This window comes from Hibiscus syriacus, unplaced genomic scaffold (assembly GCF_006381635.1).
Source record: "Hibiscus syriacus cultivar Baekdansim isolate YM2019G1 unplaced genomic scaffold, ASM638163v2 tig00014064_pilon, whole genome shotgun sequence".
Lineage (NCBI taxonomy): Eukaryota > Viridiplantae > Streptophyta > Magnoliopsida > Malvales > Malvaceae > Hibiscus > Hibiscus syriacus.
The window spans coordinates 395,207-415,837 of record NW_024062313.1 but is presented as its reverse complement, the minus strand read 5'-3'; the positions used below and the strand labels follow the sequence as shown (position 1 = coordinate 415,837).

The 20,631-nt window shown below is 39.8% G+C and overlaps 2 protein-coding genes and 1 pseudogene across 4 annotated transcripts; 1 reads left to right on the top strand and 2 right to left on the bottom strand.

Annotated features, from left to right (window-relative positions):
- Positions 1-844: 844 nt before the first annotated feature.
- Positions 845-4,268, top strand: LOC120206867 (probable LRR receptor-like serine/threonine-protein kinase At4g37250). Its single transcript, XM_039206444.1, has 3 exons — positions 845-1,259; positions 1,437-2,651; positions 3,528-4,268. The coding sequence occupies exons 1-3, from the start codon at positions 872-874 to the stop codon at positions 4,181-4,183; spliced, it is 2,259 nt and encodes a 752-aa protein (XP_039062375.1). The 5' UTR covers positions 845-871; the 3' UTR covers positions 4,184-4,268.
- A 1,823-nt stretch (positions 4,269-6,091) lies between these two features.
- Positions 6,092-10,522, bottom strand: LOC120206866 (annotated as a pseudogene).
- A 6,316-nt stretch (positions 10,523-16,838) lies between these two features.
- On the bottom strand, positions 16,839-19,629 carry LOC120206865. 3 transcript variants are annotated; one of them, XM_039206440.1, is made up of 3 exons: positions 18,939-19,629; positions 18,107-18,294; positions 16,839-17,630 (listed from the first exon to the last, which is right to left on the bottom strand). In XM_039206440.1, the coding sequence occupies exons 1-3, from the start codon at positions 19,504-19,506 to the stop codon at positions 16,953-16,955; spliced, it is 1,434 nt and encodes a 477-aa protein (XP_039062371.1). In that variant the 5' UTR covers positions 19,507-19,629; the 3' UTR covers positions 16,839-16,952. The 3 variants fall into 3 exon arrangements, with proteins under 3 accessions (XP_039062371.1, XP_039062372.1, XP_039062373.1); XM_039206441.1 differs by having other exon boundaries at positions 18,948-19,629; XM_039206442.1 differs by having other exon boundaries at positions 18,954-19,629.
- Positions 19,630-20,631: the final 1,002 nt, after the last annotated feature.

The window sequence follows — 20,631 nt, the reverse complement described above, 5'->3', positions numbered from 1 at the left end:
ATATAAATATTTCGCATGGGAAAAAAAAAGAATAGAACGAACCAAAATTTGATTTTTAACGGTTTAGATTAAAGAAGATATAATGCTAAAAAAATTTCATGACGCTTGATTAAAAAATTATTTTAATTCCTTTTTTATAAAGCATTTTGACCTTGAACATTTCATTTAAGAGTAAAAATACTCTTAACATTTGATTAAATAATCACTTTAGTTCTTATTATATTTTTGAAGTATTTTGACCAATAACATCTATATTAGGGCAACATGCCACTATTTTAGAGCGTTGGTCGTATATTGACAAATATTTTTATCTACGAAATGATCCTTTTGTCCCAAAATGTAATGTTGGAAGATCAAAATGTTTTAAAAAATAAGAGACAAATTGATTATTTAGTCAACGTTACAATGTTTTTTTTGTGATTACGTGATTAAAGAAATAGAAAGCTTGATTAAAGTCAATGTAGGAGAATACTGCAACTTTCATCTTCACATGCATGTCTTGCAGCAAAGATGCTTTGTATTCTGATATTGTTGCTTGTAGGCGATTTTTCATTTATTATTTAATGAATCTTCTCAGGACTAATAAACACATAAAACCAACAACAGCGAGAGCAGTATTTAATCGATTTTTATAGTAAACCTTAAATTATAAATACATCTGCTGAGATCTGTGTACCAGTCCACTATGGTGATTACAAGTTTGCTTTGTTGAGCTGTTTATTAGTATTGTTTTTTAAAAACAACTTTCATCACGTGGTATCTGCACCTTCATAAGCATACAAGATAAATATGAGTTACTTGTTTTAGTCATTTCTCTCTCTTTGTGTTCATGTTCCACAGCAGAAATGTTGGATTTTCAGTTTGACAAATCATGAGTTCAATCTCGAGTTTTACACTCCATTTATGGTGGATCGTTGTTCTTGTTCTTGTTGTGGTTCAAGCTTTGGGACTGAACACAGATGGGGTTCTCTTGCTTTCTCTCAAACTATTTATTCTGGGTGATCCTCTAAACGTGTTACAGAGCTGGAACAACTCCGACCAGGCGCCATGTTCGTGGAATGGAGTGACTTGTGGAAGACCAGACAACGACTCCGATGTCTATTCTCGTGTTACAGCATTGTCTCTTCCAAATTGTCGGCTTCTTGGTTCGATCCCTTCCGATCTGGGCATGATTCAGTACCTTGAAAATCTCGATCTATCCAATAATTCCTTCAACGGGTCTCTTCCTCTTTCAATTTTCAATGCAACACAGCTTCGGTCGCTTGATTTGTCTAACAATTCCATTTCTGGGTTTATACCGGAAACAATAGGACGGTTGAGAAATCTCCGATTCCTTAACCTCTCCGATAATGCATTGACGGGGACTTTACCTGCAACTCTCACTACCATTCAACGGGTCTCTTCCTCTTTCATTTTTCAATGCAACACAGCTTCGGTCGTTGATTTGTCTAACAATTCCATTTCTGGGTTTATACCGGAAACAATAGGACGGTTGAGAAATCTCCGATTCCTTAACCTCTCCGATAATGCATTGACGGGGACTTTACCTGCAACTCTCACTACCATCCGGAACCTAACTGTTGTTTCTTTGAAGAACAATTACTTGTCTGGAAACCTTCCAACTGGGTTCCAATCTCTTCAACTTTTGGATCTTTCTTCAAATCTTATAAATGGGTCCTTGCCTCCTAATTTCGGAGGCGAAAAAGTTAGCTACTTGAACGTTTCTTATAACAGACTTTCCGGGGAATTTCCACCGCAATTCGCAGAGAAAATCCCTGGTAACGCTACCATTGATCTTTCTTTCAATAACCTCAGAGGAGAAATCCCGGATTCTGTCGTTCTTAAGAATCAAGAATCCAAATCTTTTTCCGAGAATCCTGATCTATGCGGTGAAGCTACCAGAAGTCATTGTCCTATCCCTTCTTCACCAACTTCTCCACCAGCAATCGCCACCATCCCCAGAACGATGGACTCCGATACGCCGGAATCGTCGCCGGGAGCTAAAAAGCAAGATGAAAGCATGCTCAAAGCAGGAACAATTGTAGGAATTGTTGTGGGAGATATAGCCGGAATCGCATTCGTTATAATGGTTTTCATCTTGGTGTACAAGTTAAGGAAGAGAAAGAGAGTCGAAACCGCAACGAAGCAAGAAGCAAACACGGGCAGAGACAATTTGTCCATAACATCTTCATCGTCGGAATCCAAAGGGTTTTCGAGATGGTCGTGTTTAAGAAAGAGAGGAGAGCACGAGGAAGATCCCGACACCGAAGAAGAGCAAAGCGGGAGCAAAAGTCAAGACAATCAATGGCAGCAAGAGCAAGGAGAGGACAAGAAAGGGACACTGGTGACGGTTGATGGGGAAAAGCAGCTTGAGCTGGAGACGTTACTCAAAGCATCGGCTTACATTTTAGGTGCGACGGGTTCCAGCATAATGTACAAGGTGGTGCTGGAAGACGGGACGTCGTTGGCGGTTCGAAGGATCGGTGAGAGCAGTGTGGATCGGTTCAGGGATTTCGAGAACCAGGTCCGGGTCATTTCCAAACTGATTCACCCGAATTTGGTCAAGATTCGCGGGTTCTACTGGGGAGTAGATGAAAAGCTCACCATCTACGATTTTGTACCAAATGGCAGCCTCGCCAACGCTCGTTACAGTAAGTCCTTATCCTATTCTTCAATTTCCCTATGTGTACTTTAGTAAAAAAACAGTATGGGTATTTGTTAAAGTACGCCACAGTAGTTTAATGCATGGCAAAGTCAACTGTCCCATTTTCCCATCCTTTACCTCGACGGCGTTTTACTGCGATTTATCTTCCAATTTTCCTATCCTTTTTTTATTTTTCATGATTAAATTTTAGTTTTGCCCCCTCTACTTTGCTCAAATTTAAGATTTAATCATTATACTTTAGTTTAACGTAATTTAGTCAATTTATTTAGATAATGTCAAATGTTAGAATTAGGGGTGAGAATTTGATTGAGTCAAGTCGAGTAAAAAAATTCAAGTGAGTCGAGTTGGCGAGTCTTGTTTTATAACATAAAACTTATTTGAACTTTTTTCAAATAGAGTCGAGTTTATGAATTTCGATTCGAGTCAAATTGAGTTGTTCAAGTTTCTGTTTAAATTTAATTATAAATATTTATAATGTTATATTCCAATTTAAACGATTTTCTATAACCCCACACACACATATATATTCATGTATGATATACATATATCGTATAGAGTTGAGTGACCTAACTTGAACTTGAAAATCAATATTCTAATTATGAAAATTTCAAGTTATTCTAGTTATATTTTATAACTTAACTCGAATTTAAATTTTTTATGAGTATAATCGAATTTATAAAATTATAAACCGAGTCAAGTCAAATCAAAAAAATTAATTTTTTCAAATCAAATCAAATTTTTATCCACATAGATAGCCAAAACACTAAATTATTTTAGTTAAAAATATTGACGTATTTTTTAGTGTGAGTGGCTTGTTCTTGCGGTTGCACTCTAAAGGGTTTAAATGTTGGTTGTATTTCAGGAAAAGCTGGTTCTTCACCTTGTCATCTTCCATGGGAATCTCGGCTAAAGATTGCTAAAGGTGTGGCCCGTGGGCTCGCATATCTCCATGAGAAGAAGCATGTGCATGCGAATTTGAAGCCGAGCAATATCCTGTTAGATACCGACATGGAAGCCAAGATTGGAGATTTTGGGTTGGAAAGGCTGGTAACAGGCGACACGAGTTCTAAAGCAGGAATATCAGCCCGAAACTTCGGTAGCAAGAGGTCAACCGCGTCGAGAGAAAGCTTCCAAGACTTAGTGGGACCTAGCCCGAGTCCAAGCCCGAGTTCATTAGATGTATCGCCTTACCACGCTCCCGAGTCACTTAGGAGCTTGAAGCCTCATCCCAAGTGGGATGTGTTCTCATTTGGTATCATATTACTCGAACTCCTAACGGGGAAAGTGGTGGTGGTCGATGAGCTCGGGCAGGGGAATGGGATCGTCGTGGAAGACAAAAACAAGGCGCTGAGGATGGCTGATGCAGCAGTCCGTGGCAATTTGGAAGGCAAAGAGGATGTTTTGCTGCTTTGTTTTAGGTTGGGATACAGTTGCGTTTCTCCAATCCCACAAAAGAGACCATCAATGAAAGAAGCTTTACAAATACTTGATAAAATCCCATCTTCAACATGCTATTAAGGACACTCATAAACAATCAATAAATGGACCAAATTGGGTACTGTCTTCGTAGAAAATGTATGTATTGATTGACTGATGAACTGGTTCTTCTTGGTGTGTGACACTCACTAATATTCCTGACTTTTAGGTTTAGACCCACTCCATCCTTGCTTTTTTGGTCTGTTAAGGTATTATCTATTTGAAACATTCTCTACCATTTGACAATGAACACTAATACACACTCGCAGACATCGTGCTCGAACCCGAGACCTTGAAGGATAACTGTCCTTTTAACAACTGAGTTCGCTTGGTTCATGCCTAATATCAAAAAGCATATTTTTTTAAATCGAATTGCACAAATAAGTAGACTTGGACATGAGATATAGGAGGGCGTAACAAGTGTAGGTGTATACTTGATGTTAGGGCCTCTTCGAAAATGGTGTTGGAGACCGAGCAACCATCACCATTGTCTCAATATTATACCAAATGCAAAATTCAATATGAACATCCAATCCAGGAATTCGACACCGTAAATGCAAAAGGTGAAGTAGGAAGACAGGTTGCAACAGCGGACAATTGTTCTTTGGAAGGGAAGGGCCAAGAGGCGAAGGGCGTGCAGGTGACTCACCAACATCCACAACCCAACCAGCAAGGCCAGCGGCGGTGTCCTCAGTGGGGCTGCCGCCTCTGCTCTCGAAACTAATGGAACAAATACTCTCCCATTAAGATTACCTTACCGACTTCAGAATCTCTTAGAATTTTCATTTCTGTTGGGAGGGTTTTTGCAATTATATGATTGTGTATATTGTATTGATTGTGGGGCAATACTTGTATGTTTGTCTTGTAAGCACACAATGCGTTGCCTCCTTGGTTAGAGATTGGTTACCTCAGAAACATGTCATCAGCAAACAAAAATGTCTGCAGCATTGAGTCTTTTGTAATGACAGATTATTATTTCTCTATTTTTATAAGCTAATCTTTGGGATTAGTCATTTTCTGTATATGATATAATCTCTCCGGTGTCTGAAGATTTTATTGCCATAAGCAGAGAAGCAAAAGTTGAAAAGAATGTTACTTTGCCATCTGTTTTATTATTTATAGTGTGTTCCTTCATTGTAGTTGAAAATTAGTTGCGGCGACACCGGCACATTCTGGACAAGACGGTCACCCACGTAGTGTATCGCTGGTGTTGATCTACGCCGCCCGCGTGTACTTTGTTTAGGATTTCTACATCATCAGCGCATCTACTTGATGAGGTTCCTTTCTCTTCAGGTGGATCCGGAGATGCAGGATGGCCCATCGCCCCCACCTGCGAATCTGATGACTTTCGTCATTTCGCTCCTCGACTCCCGAGTTCAAATTCTGGCATACGGTCTCACTCATAATGAATGGGCATGAGTCAGATCTTGACAAATCTAATAAATATTTTGTTAGTTTATTATGGAAACCAATCAGGTTTAATACTAATTAGAAAACGAATTAAAAACAAAACAAGGCTGAACCGAAATGTAAATATGGAAAACCTTAGCTTCATGTTTGTATGTAAGAAATTATTACAGCAGTGAAAATCATACACGCATATATTGCTTTAAAGTATTCCAAGTGAATTTCATTTTTTGAAAAAGGTTCAAAGACTTCAAGCACCTTTACCTTTTAAACTAAATTTCAATATATAATAAATAAACATTTTTTGTTTAAAATTTTCTAAGTGTACAAAATCCAAAGATTTGGATTCAAACCTTTATAAGTAAAGTTTAAGTTCTCCTGCGGCATAATCAGGTTATTGAAAGCAAATTTAGATGTCTGGAAACTCGTCTTGCTCCGTAAATTCCACATCCCATAGCTCAAACTTGAACAAGGCAAACCAAAGAGTTTCATCTCTGCTTTCTATCTTGCTTATTCATCATCTATGCCATCAGGGTTTCAACTGTATTTCGATACAATAATAGAGCGCGTGATAAAGCAATTGCCTGTTGCTTATCGCTGTTCAACTGCTACATCTTCATCTCCTTTTCTAGGCGGTTTCCATTTCCGATTGATGAAACTGTTTCCCACTACTTTTTCAGACTTCAGCTGCTCATCTTGCACCTTGAGCTTTTCATCTATAAGTTCCAACAGTTGTTGCAAGCCCACACCAGTCAGTGCAGATACTTTGACGTGTGGAACATGCTGAGGTTCAGCTTCAGAATCTTTTTCCGCCTTACGGTCATTAGAGGTCTCGGCTTGCTTCTGGTCATTCAGGGTATTCCAGTAGTCATCCGCAGAGTCCTCCCCTGACCACAGCCAACCGTCAGAGTAATCCCCTTGCTTATCATCATTAATGGTGTATTGAAGCTCCCCAAGTGAAGGCTTCAATGCATCACTACCATCAACTGATTTCCCATCTAATAGCTCCGACGCCACATCACAATCTTCTTCTGGAGAACCTTCAGTCTCGCCATCTTCTGCACCTGAGAAATCGCTGATCTCAACATCTTCAGCATCACCCATTTCTTCTTCATAATCAATCTGAGTAGATTGTGAAGTTAGAAGACATTTTCATTTCTTTTTCTTTTTAAATCTCTGGAGGGAGGAGAGGTAAAAAATGTGAAGTACCTTGTTCCAGGCTTCAACCATGTTCTGAAGCTTCTCCTCTGGCACTCCAATTTGTTCAAGAACTTGCAACACTGTGGAATGATGCTCGTCACGATTAGGTGCAGTGCAATCTATAACATGCTGCAGAAATATTTGAAAAGAATCTATAAGCAGACCGAATTTCAGCAATCTGGTTTTCTCTGATTCAAGAGATGATGTTTCATAAATTCCATACCAAAAGAAAGATACTTGAATTATGCTGCACAAAAGATGATTCAAATATGTTTCAAGCATCACTCATCAGACCTTACTGATTATATTTGTTCTTTACTGTGGCCGGTTGATCTTATAAACAAAAAATTTCATTTAGAAACAGACCACTTTAAACAAAAGCGACAATAATAGTTAGTAACAGCAAACCTTTCATTGTACAATAAATCGGTCTCATAGAGAGGATATATCTGGGTTACAGGAGCCTTGGCAGATGCAACCGCTACTAAAGAGGGTAAACAAGCTACTAGGGAAAACACGGTGTAAGGAGGGAAAGACAGAGGCAGATATCAATATTCTTGAAGCAAGATAGTGCCCTTTCAACTCTTTCTAAATAGAATCTACCATAAACTCATTTCTCAAGTTCCTGGCTTTACAACACAAGAACATATAAGTTTAGGAAAAAGACAAATTTCAATTGGTAAGTAATATTCCTTCTTTCATTCTCTTTTTAATGTATCAGCATTTTCAAACTTAGCTCCCTTCTGAAACAACGGGAGAAACTCTACAACCAAGAGAAGGTTCAGCACTGTTAAACAGATTTGATTGGTTAACGATAATCATAAGGTCGTCATCTTTAAACGCAACTGCTTTTATAAATAGACTAAGTAAAGAAAACCAGATCTAAATTTAAAATAGATTAGTTTTATGAAAACTAAAAGAGGAGAGTTTATCCATCATACGACAAGGAGGTTAGCCTCTAGCACCTCTTCTAAGGCTGAATGAAATGCTTCCACCAACTATAAAGCAAAATCCGTTGGTGAAACGATTAATGAAGACTAAAAAGAAAAACAGGATCAATGACACATGTCCAATGCTTCTCAGTTACCTGCACTGGCAAATCTGATATGAAACCCACAGTATCACTAAGAAGCACTTTCCTCCTGACATATTATATGCAAAATAAGATCAATGGCAATATATTATAGTCTCAACAATGATTAAAATGAAATGTTGATCTTCATTATCCAAAATTTGGGAGAGAGAAAAAGATTAGATTTGGACCATCTCACCCTGAAGGAAGAACAACACTTTTTAGTCTAGCATCCGATGTTGCAAACAATCTGCGCGTCACTGCCTCCAATTAGCCAAAATTCACCCTTTTACTTATAATAAGGGATTTAACTTCGAGGGGAAAATGTCTTAAATAATAAATATACCTTGCATCACTATACAGATCACTATCTGAGAGTGCACTAAATAACGTAGACTTCCCCTGTTAATAGAGAAAAGACGGTAAATATTGAGCATGAGAAAAAAAGAGGGGGGGGGGGGAAACTGCAGTTCCGGTCAGATTTTGGTCACCTACAGCATTTGTGTATCCTACAACTGCAACAGCAGCTAAACCTTGGCCAACAAGTCCACCTCGTTTTTTACGAGCTGCCCGTTGCACAGCTCGGGTATGGCATGCCACAACCAAATAACCAGATCCAAACTGAAGTGAGAGGATTGAGGAGGAATAAAATATTCAGTAATACGGATTGCTACAAGCTTAGAGAAAAAGAACATGCGTTTCATGGTTAACACAATCTTAGAACGAGAAGGAATATAATCAACAAGGCAATGCCAAAGCAGAATATCCTAAGCTCCCATTAATTAAAGCATTATAAGTACAGACACTGTTGAATAACAGTATTCAGTTATGGAGGGGATGGGCTGTGTCCAGATAACACATAGCAATGGAACATCTATTTGCCAACACAAAAAGAACTTTAAAACAATAAGAACAACCGCCACAAGCATGCATATAAAGGCTACATGACACGCAACTAGTCAAACATTCATATGTGTAAATGATAACACACATATATATACAAAGCTACATATGATGATATGAATTAGTATAAAGAGCAAACCTTTGGCGCTGAAGCTGCAGTTCAGTTTCTCCTGCACCACTTATGAAACCACGACCACCACTTCCTCTCCTGAAACCAAATACATAGGCAAATCAAAACCACTTCTAAGTATAGACAATTATTCATGAGTCATGACAGGCAATTATAAGCATGATAAACGAATATATTGAGGGTAAAGAGACAGATAAAAAATTGTTTGAACTTTGAACCACAGTAAAAAATTTCAACATTCAAAAAAGAATATCGGTAAAATGAAAAAATTTACTACACATGACCCTACCCTGTAAAGATCTGCTTCCATGAAATTTATTCTCAATTCATAGTGTTTTTCCTTATTTGGTTGGGAAACAAATAGGATTTATACAAGAGCAATACAGCCAGAGACAAGAAAAAAAACTGGTTTAAAGCACCTCTTTGGCTTCATATAAGAATCTGAAGCAACTTGAATAATGGTTCAAATTATCTTGGATTTCTCTAATAGTTGTTAGACAAACAAAATTTCAGAGCTTTTATTATGTTCTACGGAAAATTCAGGCCTCACCCTCGTCCACTAACAACTTCAACTTCTCCACTAAGGCCAAAAGCATTGCGTCCATCCAGTCTACGTAGACGAACAAGCCTACTCTTCTTGTACATAAGAGCTGCTAACTCGGCCTATACAATATCAGGTAACCCCCCACCTCCCCAAAAAAGTTAAATAGATAACCAAATAAGCCTCATAAGGCAATTTTGGAGAAAGTCCGGAATTGTACCTGTAACTTGACCTCCTTCGTGTGTGTGTGTGCATGAGCATCGAATTTTTCTATTATGAGGCCCACACGATCTAATACAGGTTTACCCCAAATTCGCTGTTAATGAAAACAGCAATATATTAGTAGAACACACAGGAGTACAGCTTGAATTTCCCTTTCTTATGAAAAAGGAGAGACATTAGGCAGCAAGTACTTGCCTCCAAATTACGTTGCTGCACTCCAGATAGGATGATATTGACAAAAACAGCATCAACTTCATCCTAGTAAAATCATATGGCCATAGATAAGGCTTTCGAAGTTGCACTAAAATCATAAGCTCGTTTTGAAGAACATAAGAAGAAAGATTATAAGAAGTTACTTGCCTTGGACTCCAAAGCATTCAAATGGCATTTGATGTTTTCTACAGTTCCAGCTCCAAAATACGTGTCTAGAAATAAACAAAAAAAAAGAAATCAAGAACAAAGCATTGAAGAAGTGCCTAAAAACAAAGGAAAAACTAACGAGTCAAAACTCTAAAAATTAGTTTGTGCATACCAGCGCGGATTTTGGAAGATTTAAGAGAAGGGTTTGGGACAACAATATGAGGAGGCAACTCCTTGTCGAAGAAATCAGAATCAAAGTAGCCATCACGCTGTTCCTCAAGGGAGTTAGCTAAACAAAGAGCTTGGCCTGCAAGAAAGTAGAGGGACGGAGACGAGGCTGGACGACCAAGAGGCGAGGTGGGTCAGAAGGGTCCCTGCTGAAAACTGAACCGGGGCCGGGGGTGCTTTGATTATCTTCGGTGCCTTTGTTTTGTTGGTTCAAAGTTTGAGTAGGATGATGAAAGAATAAGAAAATTCGTGGGAGAGGGAATGAGATCGGGACCTGACGGACAAAGATAGAATTCTTAACATCTCTCTGAAAACGTTGCCTATTAGGAATTGTTGGAGGGACGTACTAGTTTGATGGAGGGGTTGGGTAATCTGACGGTGGGGTGACAACGGAGACGAAGGTCGAACATGTTTTACTGTGTCTGCTAAAAAGACAAACCTTGATAACCCATCTGCTACTATATTATGACTCAATGTTCAACCCATTCAACGTCTTATGCTTAATGTCACGGTCTAGAAACTTGGGTCCGAGATATTGGTGTAAGCGTCGACCAAGAGGTTCAATACGGAGAATCGGACTTACCGTGACCACCAGACTTAGCCATTCTTGGAGAATGCTTAACAAGTCCGTGAAGGATCTATTCCGAGGCGTCCGAGAGAAGCGACGAGAGCGATGGGGGCAGTGTTGTCGAGGCTCGTGGATTCGAACAGAAACATGCGAGCAGATATCTGTAAGAGAATTATACAGACTATTGGGCTTGCCCAGAACCATCAGATCTGACTCGTTCATTGGAGGATTCTAGAAGGATAAGGTTAGGTGGGATTGCCTTAAATTAAGGGAGGTGTGTTAGGTGGGAATCAATCCTAGCCCTTCATGTAAAACGATCTTAGGCATCGATTGAGAGGGAGCTCCCCTATAAATAGAGAGCTCTCCTCCTCATTTGTAATCACCCAATTTCATTCTTCTCTTTGAGAGAGTAATATAAGCTCTGAGGCATTTGCTCTATTCTTTCTGAGTTCTTAGTTTCTTTGTTCTTGTTGCCTATCTTGGTGGCCAGGAGTAGCCACCTTCGTGTTAGCACTTCCACACGATAGTCCCACCTTGTGGCTCAGAGTAGCCACGTTGGTTTTTAAAGCTTCTGCAATCCGAAGCCTTGAGGGCTTGGTTCCAACCTTTGTGAGTTTGCACACTCACTTAGCTTGGGTAAGGCTTACTTAGTCGCCGAGAAGACCGAGGAGCGTCTAAAGCGTCTAAGGTCGCACGACCCGTCAGACCTTGACTCTGATATTCTGACGGTTTGAGGCGTCGAAGTTCTGAGGGCGTGACAAGTAGTATCAGAGCGTTTCGTTGCAAGCAGACAACGATCGTTTCAACCAAGTTTGGTGGAAGGTGCGAAACCGGGTAAGTTCTGTTTACTTACTCTTCGTTCAATTTCATTTGATAATTGATATGGGGCACAAGAAAAGAGGAGTTTCCGCACATAAAGGCAAGGAGTGCCATGGTGGGAAACGGGAAGAGAGAGTCCGTTGGGCTCAAGAGCATCATCGATCTCCAAGCATGGGGATGCCATGACGAGTTCGGAAGGAATGCTCGAGGCAACGATAACACACCAAAGGGAGCCGGTTCTCGAAGTAGAGAGGCTCAAGGGTGATGTCGAAGGCATGTCTGAGCGAGATGACAAGTTCTCTCATGAAGACGAGGATAGTCTTGATGAGGAACAAAGTGATGAACTCACAATGTACGGGAAATGGGCCTACTTGATGGAAGGTTTTGGTGACCACGCAAGGAGGCTCTTCAAGATGGAACAAGTTTCAACTTCGTGGGAACAAAAGGTCGGTAGACTTTAACAAGCCGAGGATGAGGCCAAGCAGACCCAGGGTGTTGTGGAGTCCCGCCTTGATAGATTAGAGTCCATGGAGGGCAGATTCAAGGTCGAGACGCAACGAGTTCTAGATGAGTTGGAGACGGTTCGAGGGAGAAATGCCCAAGAAGCCGAGGTAACGGCTTTGAGGAACGAGGTGGATGAGCTCAAGAGGGAGCTACTCATATGTGAGGGAGCAATGAGTGAATGGGGTGCGCTCAAGACCTTCTTAGAAGGACTTAGACCAGGGGTGATGCTCGGGGAAGAGCAAAGTGATGCCCAGAGATTTTCGGAAGCCATAGTTGTAGCCGAAACACTGACTAAGCTTGTAGATATCAAGCCAAGGAGCGATGTGTCGTCCAAACCCAAGCCCAGGGATAGTGGCAACAATGGGGGAGACCAGGAAAATGTGAAGCGGGGAGATGGTATAGAAAGCTCTTCGAGTGGCCAAGTTGAGCCATCGACTGTTCGCGGCCAAGGAAAGCCATCGGGAAATAATGGCAAGGCCAAGTCCGGGGAAAAGAAGAATGCGAGCAAGGAAAAGCTGAAATGCTACTTCTGTGATGGTCCTCACTTGATAAGAGGAGGATGTCCCGAGAAGCATCACCTTACAACCATCCTAAAGATTATGGGAGAAGGGAAAGTAGCGAGAGTTGGCGAAGGCACAAGTAAAAGTGCCAAGTCAAGGGAAATACTTGGTCCGATTGATGGGATCAATGCGGCCAAGCAAGGATCAAGACGAGGCAAGACTGTCGAGGATGAGGCGGTCGAGCCGAGAAGGAAGCCAGATGCGATTGCGAATGATCGAGCAATCAAGTCAGGGGCAAGACCTGATGAGGCTACATCTTCCAAAGTAGCCGAGTCAAGGGGCAAGCGTGGAGCGACTACAAACTGTCAAGTAGATCGCCCAGGATCGAGACGTGACGAGAGTGCGGGTGTCAAAGCAGTCGAGCACAGGAAAGGACCCGGTGCGATAGCAAGTGATAAAGCCGTCAAGCCGAGGATACAAAGTGAGCAGGTTCGCTCACAATATGCCAAGATGGAGGCGTGGTCCACGTTGAGACGTCTCAAGCATAAGGGGACACTGAAAGAGTATGTTAGCCGATTCAGAAGACTCATGCTCAAGGTCCCAAGTTTGACTGAAGAAGATGCATTATTCACCTTTATGTTCGGGTTAAAGCCGTGGGCACAGAAAGTGTTGGAGCGAAGGGAAGTCAAGGAGCTGTCTAAGGCCTTGACAACCATTGAGTCCATCAAAGAGTTTGGGGTTAAGAAGAACAAGACTTCCAATCCAAAGTCGAGAGCCGAGGGTAGCGGCAAGATATCCCACAATGAAGGCAAGTCGAAGGATGAAGAATGTTGTTCCTCGAGTGGTAGGGAAAGTCCACTCAACGATGAACCAGACGGTGGATCTGGTGAGGCTGTGTGCACTAGTTTAAGTGACACAAACGCTAAGCCGAGGGTAATAGTCGAGCAAGCGAAGGGGCGCAAACTTGAGGTACCAGCAGTATTGTAAGATTACTCGAGGGGAGCCGAGTCATCCAAGGTGATAGATGAGCCCAGGATCGAGTTGTCCGGAAAAAAAGACGCACCAAGGATCGAAGGGGCACTGAGGATTGACTCAATACGGTTCATTTATGCCAAGGCGAGTATAAGCCAAGTTCAAGAGACACCACCCATTTCAAAGGTGGGAAGCGAGCTTCAACCTTCGTGATAGAAGGGAGGATACGAGGAAGGGCATCGGACTTTGCCGTGAGAAAGTGTCGATACATGATGGCGCCAAAAACTCCAATGACAAGGGTTCAATACGGGGAGTGTCAGACTTCATGGAGCAAGAATGGTTGACGCAAATTTTTTGAGTAAATGGCAACAAATCAGAGGGGAAGGTACATCTCAACACTATTCTAGTGTTCTTTTGAGTCCGATTTGCTATATTAAATGGGTGTAGGTCAAGCAAGACCTAACCTTTAAAGCGGAGGAAACAAAGTTTGGATGGGATCCAAGACTTTGCCGCAAGGGACATGAGGGTCCAAACCGAGGCAAATCAAGACTTGTAGGAAGAAGTTCCTACGGTAGAGATGCAATTGTGGGCATATTAGCCCATTTCATCACTTGGCGGCAAGAGCCGAAGCGAGCACAACCATTATGGGAGGCCGAGTCCTTATGAGGGGACATGAGCAAGCGGAGACGTCGAAAGGCAACCAAGTTGATGTGAACTATGGCTTGAAAGATCGTGAAGTTACATGGGACAAAAGCCAAGGCAAGCAGTTCGTATGGGAGAACCGTGACAAGCCAAGGCACTAAAGAGTTTCCAAGATGGTGTTGCCCAGGATCGTCGAGTGCAGCGACGAGGGCGTCACTAGGTTCGGTGGGGGAGAATGTCACGAGCTAGAAACTTGGGTCCGAGACATTGGTGTAAGCGTCCGACCAAGAGGTTCAATACGGAGAATCGGACTTACCGTGACCACCAGACTTAGCCATTATTGGAGAATGCTTAACAAGTCCGTGAAGGATCTATTCTGAGGCGTCCGAGAGAAGCGACGAGGGCGATGGGGGCAGTGTTGTCGAGGCTCGTGGATTCGAACCAAAACATGCGAGCAGATATCTGTAAGAGAATTATACAGACTATTGGGCTTGCCCAGAACCATCAGATCTGGCTCGTTCCTTGGAGGATTCTAGAAGGATAAGGTTAGGTGGGATTGCCTTAAATTAAGGGAGGTGGGAATCAATCCTAGCCCTTCATGTAAAACAATCTTAGCCATCGATTGAGAGGGAGCTCCCCTATAAATAGAGAGCTCTTCTCCTCATTTGTAATCACCCAATTTCATTATTCTCTTTGAGAGTAATATAAGCTCTGAGGCATTTGCTCTATTCTTTCTGAGTTCTTAGTTTCTTTGTTCTTGTTGCCTATCTTGGTGGCCAGGAGTAGCCACCTTCGTGTTAGCACTTCCACACGATAATCCGACCTTGTGGCTCGGAGTAGCCACGTTGGTTTTTAAAGCTTCCGTAATCTGAAGCCTTGAGGGCTTGGTTCCAACCTTTGTGAGTTTGCACACTCACTTAGCTTGGGTAAGGCTTACTTAGTCACCGAGAAGACCAAGGAGCGTCTAAAGCGTCTAAGGCTGCACGACCCGTCAGACCTTGACTCTGATATTCTAACGATTTTAGGCGTCCAAGTTCTGGGGGCGTGACACTTATGATTAGGCTTAAGAGCCCATCCGTATTATTTAGGCTTGGAGTATACTGGTGTTTAAGTGTGTAAATGAACAAAATTACGATCAACTGTTACGAACGTTTATTTATCAAGTTAAATGAATTATTATGAATACTTTTTTTCAATTAATAAATTAACAAACACATATACAAATATATTTGGTTCGTTTATGTTCACAAACAAATTTATTTATTAGCTCGTTTATCGTCTCCTTTACTTGGTTCTCCTATTTTTATTTTTTTATTTTAAATATTAGTGAAAATATGAATTAATTTAAATATAATGTAAATTTTAGAGTTCAAATTGTAAAGTCTAAAAAAAGGACTAGTGGTTTATTTTTAATATTTTCCGTTAGCTTGTTAGCAAAAGAGTAAAAAGAGAGTTTTTGTTATTAAACATTAAACAAAAGAACATAAACATTTTCAAAAATAAATAAACAAACAATGACGAATCTACATGGTGCTTAGGTGAGCTTGTTGCCCTTCCTAAATTTTTTGGTATATTAGCATTTTTGGTCATTTTTAATTTAAATGTTAGTTTAGGGCCTTTATCCCTCCTAAATTTTAGATTTAAATACTTGATAAATTATTTATATATATATAAAATTATTTTTCCTCTTAACATTTTATCATAGCTCCATCCCTATAAACGAACATGAACGAAATATAAAAACAAACATCTTAAAAAACAGACAAATGAACATAAATACTTTCAAAAATAGATAAATAAATACGAACACAACTTTATTCATTTAAACTATGTTAATTTTACACCTGTACATATGTTAACAAGTTTCTTTAGGACCCATTTTACAATGGTGATACTTTTGTATTTGGTAAAATAAGCACACAATCATTAAATTATATTAAAATATTTTTATTAATTATTGAACTTTTTTTAGAAGTATAAAATATTATTACTCTCAATCATTTGACAACGAACGTTCAATCACCCTTGCAGTTGTTGGTGCTCAAACTCGTGATCTATAGAAATAATAACAATTCCTTTAATGATCGAAGTAAGTTGGTTCATGCATCTTAACTACTTGATGTTATTTAAAAATATTGATTATCTTTATCGTTGTTTGTACACAATTTTAATATGTTTAAATGACTATTGTCTATTACTAATATAATAATGTATCTAATTTATGAGTTCGTAATTAAATAATCGCAATTATACTTCTAATATTTTTAGAGACGAATTAATGACTTGTAAATTTTCACTCATATTTTCTTAAAATTAGTAAATCCTGTTAAACTGTGTAAATTGTACCTTGTTAACTTACAAGATGATGTAATTATTACTCTAGTAAGTAGTAGTTATATTTTTATTGTAATTCTTGTGTACTAATCCAAACAAACCTTAAAAATTATGAAGTACAATATTGATTACATAATTTATTAGCATTGTTCCACAAAGATTCATAGTAACTTCAATCACTACAGCTCCAAATGTTTAGCATGCGCATCCCTCATATCAAGCAGCAATTACATAATTTATTAGACACAAATGCACATGAATAAGCATATAATTATCCAATTGTACCTCCGCTTTATGTACAAAACAAAGTTTCCAGAGCCTTTAATTGGGCTGGCAAAATGATACACATGGTATTCACAAGACTATAATCAGAAGAATCTGGCTTACAAATATCTCAAAGGTTTAGAGTTCACATTCTCTCTTCTATATCGAGCCAATCATTTGATTCCTTGGTTTCAGGGTTACGAGCGTTTACCTGGTTAGAGCCAGGATGCTTATCACCAACACAGCTAACATCTTTAACCGAGTCCATAGAGCTCCTGCCAAGCTGCACCCAATCTCTTGATTCTTTTGTCGAAGAATCAGAACAAGATATCATTTGCTTGTAACTTATTGGCACATCATCATCCTCAAGATCACTGAATGAAACATCCTCGTCACTTCCAAGAGGGATTGTGGTAGCACTCCTGTTACCTACCTCTGAAATTTCCTCTTTTAACCAGTCATCGGCATCATCTTCAAATTTCTCAACAGAAACTCCAGACGAACCAGATGTTGAGTCTTGATGTTTAATCTGTTCCATTGGCTCTTCCTCAATGACAGACTTGTCAACAACCTGCATCTCAGCACTCTGAACTGGAAGCTTCTCTGTTTCAATTTCAACAGCTATAGCAATAGCATGGTCTTCATTTCCAGATGCCTTAAGTAGCATTGCCTGAGATTGAGTTGAAAAAGGCACAGAAAGAGACTCTTCACACGGCAAATCAACCGTCATTTGCGAAGTGACCCTTTCAGAATGATCTTCTATAACCTTCATCTTTTCTTGATATTGTAACCCTTGCAGTAACATTTCTCTTGCTACAATTACCTGATGTAGGCCATTTAACAGTTAAATTTGAAAAAACAGAATGAGGAACAGGGGTGAAGGAAACTAAATCACGAGGGAAATCATGTGCATAAGAGATGAAAATGTAACTAGAAGGAGAAAGATGAGGACGAGGACCTGCAAAACAATATGTTTAGACAAAGATGGCAACTGCTAGGAAAAGTCAGTGCAGCTAGCATAGAAGAATTATAAAAGAATATTTTTCTCAAGAGAGAGAATGGGTGAAAAATTATATTCAAGTCTGAAAAAGACATGCTTAAAACAAGTCGATTTTCTAATTTCATCTTTCACTGAAGATTTTTTTTTTGCATCTTTTACTTGTAAGTATATGCATTAGTATCATTCTCAGAAGTTGGTAGATGAAATTCCTAAAGTGATTCCTTGACAACATTCCATCAAGTTTGAATCACAGAAATTGGTGACTCAACTAATGAAAACAAGAGGATCCATGAGCTTACCTGTGGAGTAGACAAAAGTTCTGCATCATGTTTACTGAGTCGAGGATGTAGAAGTATAAAATAAATCTTCCAAAAGCAACCCTCACTCATATATCCCGGGCAAAGTTCAATCCTAAGGGCAGCCAATCTTGGTGCAAAACGTTCAATTGCTAAAGCATGTTCTTCTTGTGCATCAGACATGTAAAAATCTGGATTTTTTTTAAATGTAAGAATGATCGTAATCAGCCAGATTCATATCCAAAACATTCCAAGTATAACTAAGGCAAACAGTGCCAATACTGGGGAAAATAAATTTACATTGGAATATGCCATCAAGTGCAGCTTGAAGTCAAAATATTCAAACAATTTCTCAAGAGTTTGAGATATGTTTTTTAGTGCCAAGAATGAGCAAAAAGGAAGTCACTAGTATCACCACGAAGCAGAAGAAAGCATAACACAAGTACTATACCTTATACTCCAAAGTGTTCTTATTCACAATTAGAAATCAATCGCAGTGTGACACAGAAATTAAAAAAAAAATCAGTAAATATCATACAGAATGGTCTCACATAAGACTGGTGAGCAGTTCTGATAATTGCTTTACCACCATTCAGCAATCAAGGACACCGAGCAACAAAAAGCAGACAAGATTGTTCACCCGCCTACTATATGGGGGGGGGGGGGTTCAGCTAAATTTCATAGAGATTACAAACTTTAGCTGATTGAGAAACTACAAAGCATAGAGCAAGTGGAGCAATAATCAGTAATCAAAGTCAGTCGAATGAAATCCCAATTCCCAGGAAGAATTTTTCAAACTAGAAAGAAAATTAGAGTAAATTATAAAGTAAAATACAATCCAAACCATCACCATCGGGCACGGGAAAATCGAGCCAAGTTTCTTGATGCATCGCGATATCCCTAGCCAAGGCCACAACTTCTTCCGTCAAACCGACAACGTTTGCTCTATCGTATCTTTCAAGACTCTCTTCCTCGGATCCAAACTGAAGAAAATTCGAAGCGATCTTAGTGAACTCCGAGACGGCAATATTTTTAGACAGCTTCGAGATTTCGGTCTTGAATCTCCCGCCAATCTCCGACAAATCGCTTCGTATTCCCGCTATCAATTCCTCATCGGACGGCAGTCGGGGTGAGTTTTCCTTCTCAGTCTGATCGAGTGGTTGGTTGGATGACGTCGGTGGCGGCGGGGCCAGGAAAGAGGCAACGCCCCAGAATTGGCGGGTTACGGTTTTGGTGAGTTCGGAGATGTCTTCTTTAACGCCACGTGGAGTGTTGGGATCCGGCGAAGATTGACCGGAATTTGAGTCGGGTGCGGTTCTCGGACTCGATGCAGCATTTGTATAGTCATCATCTTCTTCGTCGAGTTTCAGCGAGTTAGCAATGGATCTAGCTAACCACGACATTATTTTTTTCCCCTTTCCCTTTTCTTCTGCTCAAAGTTTTAGGGTACAATCTGCAGAGTTGGAGGAGTGTTTGGAAAGGATAAGCAGAGGATATAGAAGTGGGTAGTGGCAAACAAAACTCTTTCTGAAATGGCACTTAAAGCTCAATTTCAGTTTTGTATTTTGGGTCCAAAAGAAAAATTAAATTATCTAAAGGCCCAAGTCTAGCCTCTATTGATTTCCCTTCCATTTCTTTCCAGTTTCTCCGCAAGCAAACGAAAACTAAGCCCATGCAGGTTAGAAGGTTTAAAGCTTGTTATACCTCCTGGCTCCTGCGTAAGTCACACTTCTACTGTAATTTTTCAGGATTTTACCCCTTTTTAAATTGTATATTATTCAGGGTTCTATATTAATCGATCAATTATGCTTCTTAATATTATCATTGATAAGTCTACCTAATCTATCAATTAAGTCTATCGACAATCATGTCTATTTATCATGACATCTTACAAGTAATCTCGTCAATTTAAATCTAACACAAACACTAAAGGTCTGTATATAAATCATCATGTAAGATTGGAGAAAGAGAATCTCTCTATATATCTGATTTTCCATCGTTCATGTTCTTCTCTCTCTTCTACCAATCATCATTTGTGGCTCCCCATCCGAACCATAAGAAGAGAATTATCAAAAAATCACTAAACCTCATTTCACCCATCAACAATTAATGCAGTGAGCGTCGATCACCTTTTGATAAAAAAAATAATTGAGATGAACCCAAGAGCAAGATAATCAACACTATCTCTCATCTTCTTCTTAAAATCCCCTTGATGTGCTTAATTTTTCGACCAACTATAGCAAGTCATGTATGAATTGACGAATTGCTAAGCTTATCATAACTTGCGAAACGAGCTGCAAAGTCTTCATACACAGTACCAAACCTCCCGAGCGGCTCAATTGAAGTGACAGTAGCAAAACCAACAACAATAAAAGTTAATCTAGAAAACTCTTCAAGAGCTAATAATTTTCCGATGCAAGGAAATGGATGGCAAGAAGAAGAAGAAGAAAGAACTTCCAATGTCAAAGAGATGAGTTAGCAAGAGCATGCCTTCACTCATCTAAATAATTCAGAGATAGAGTTCCCCC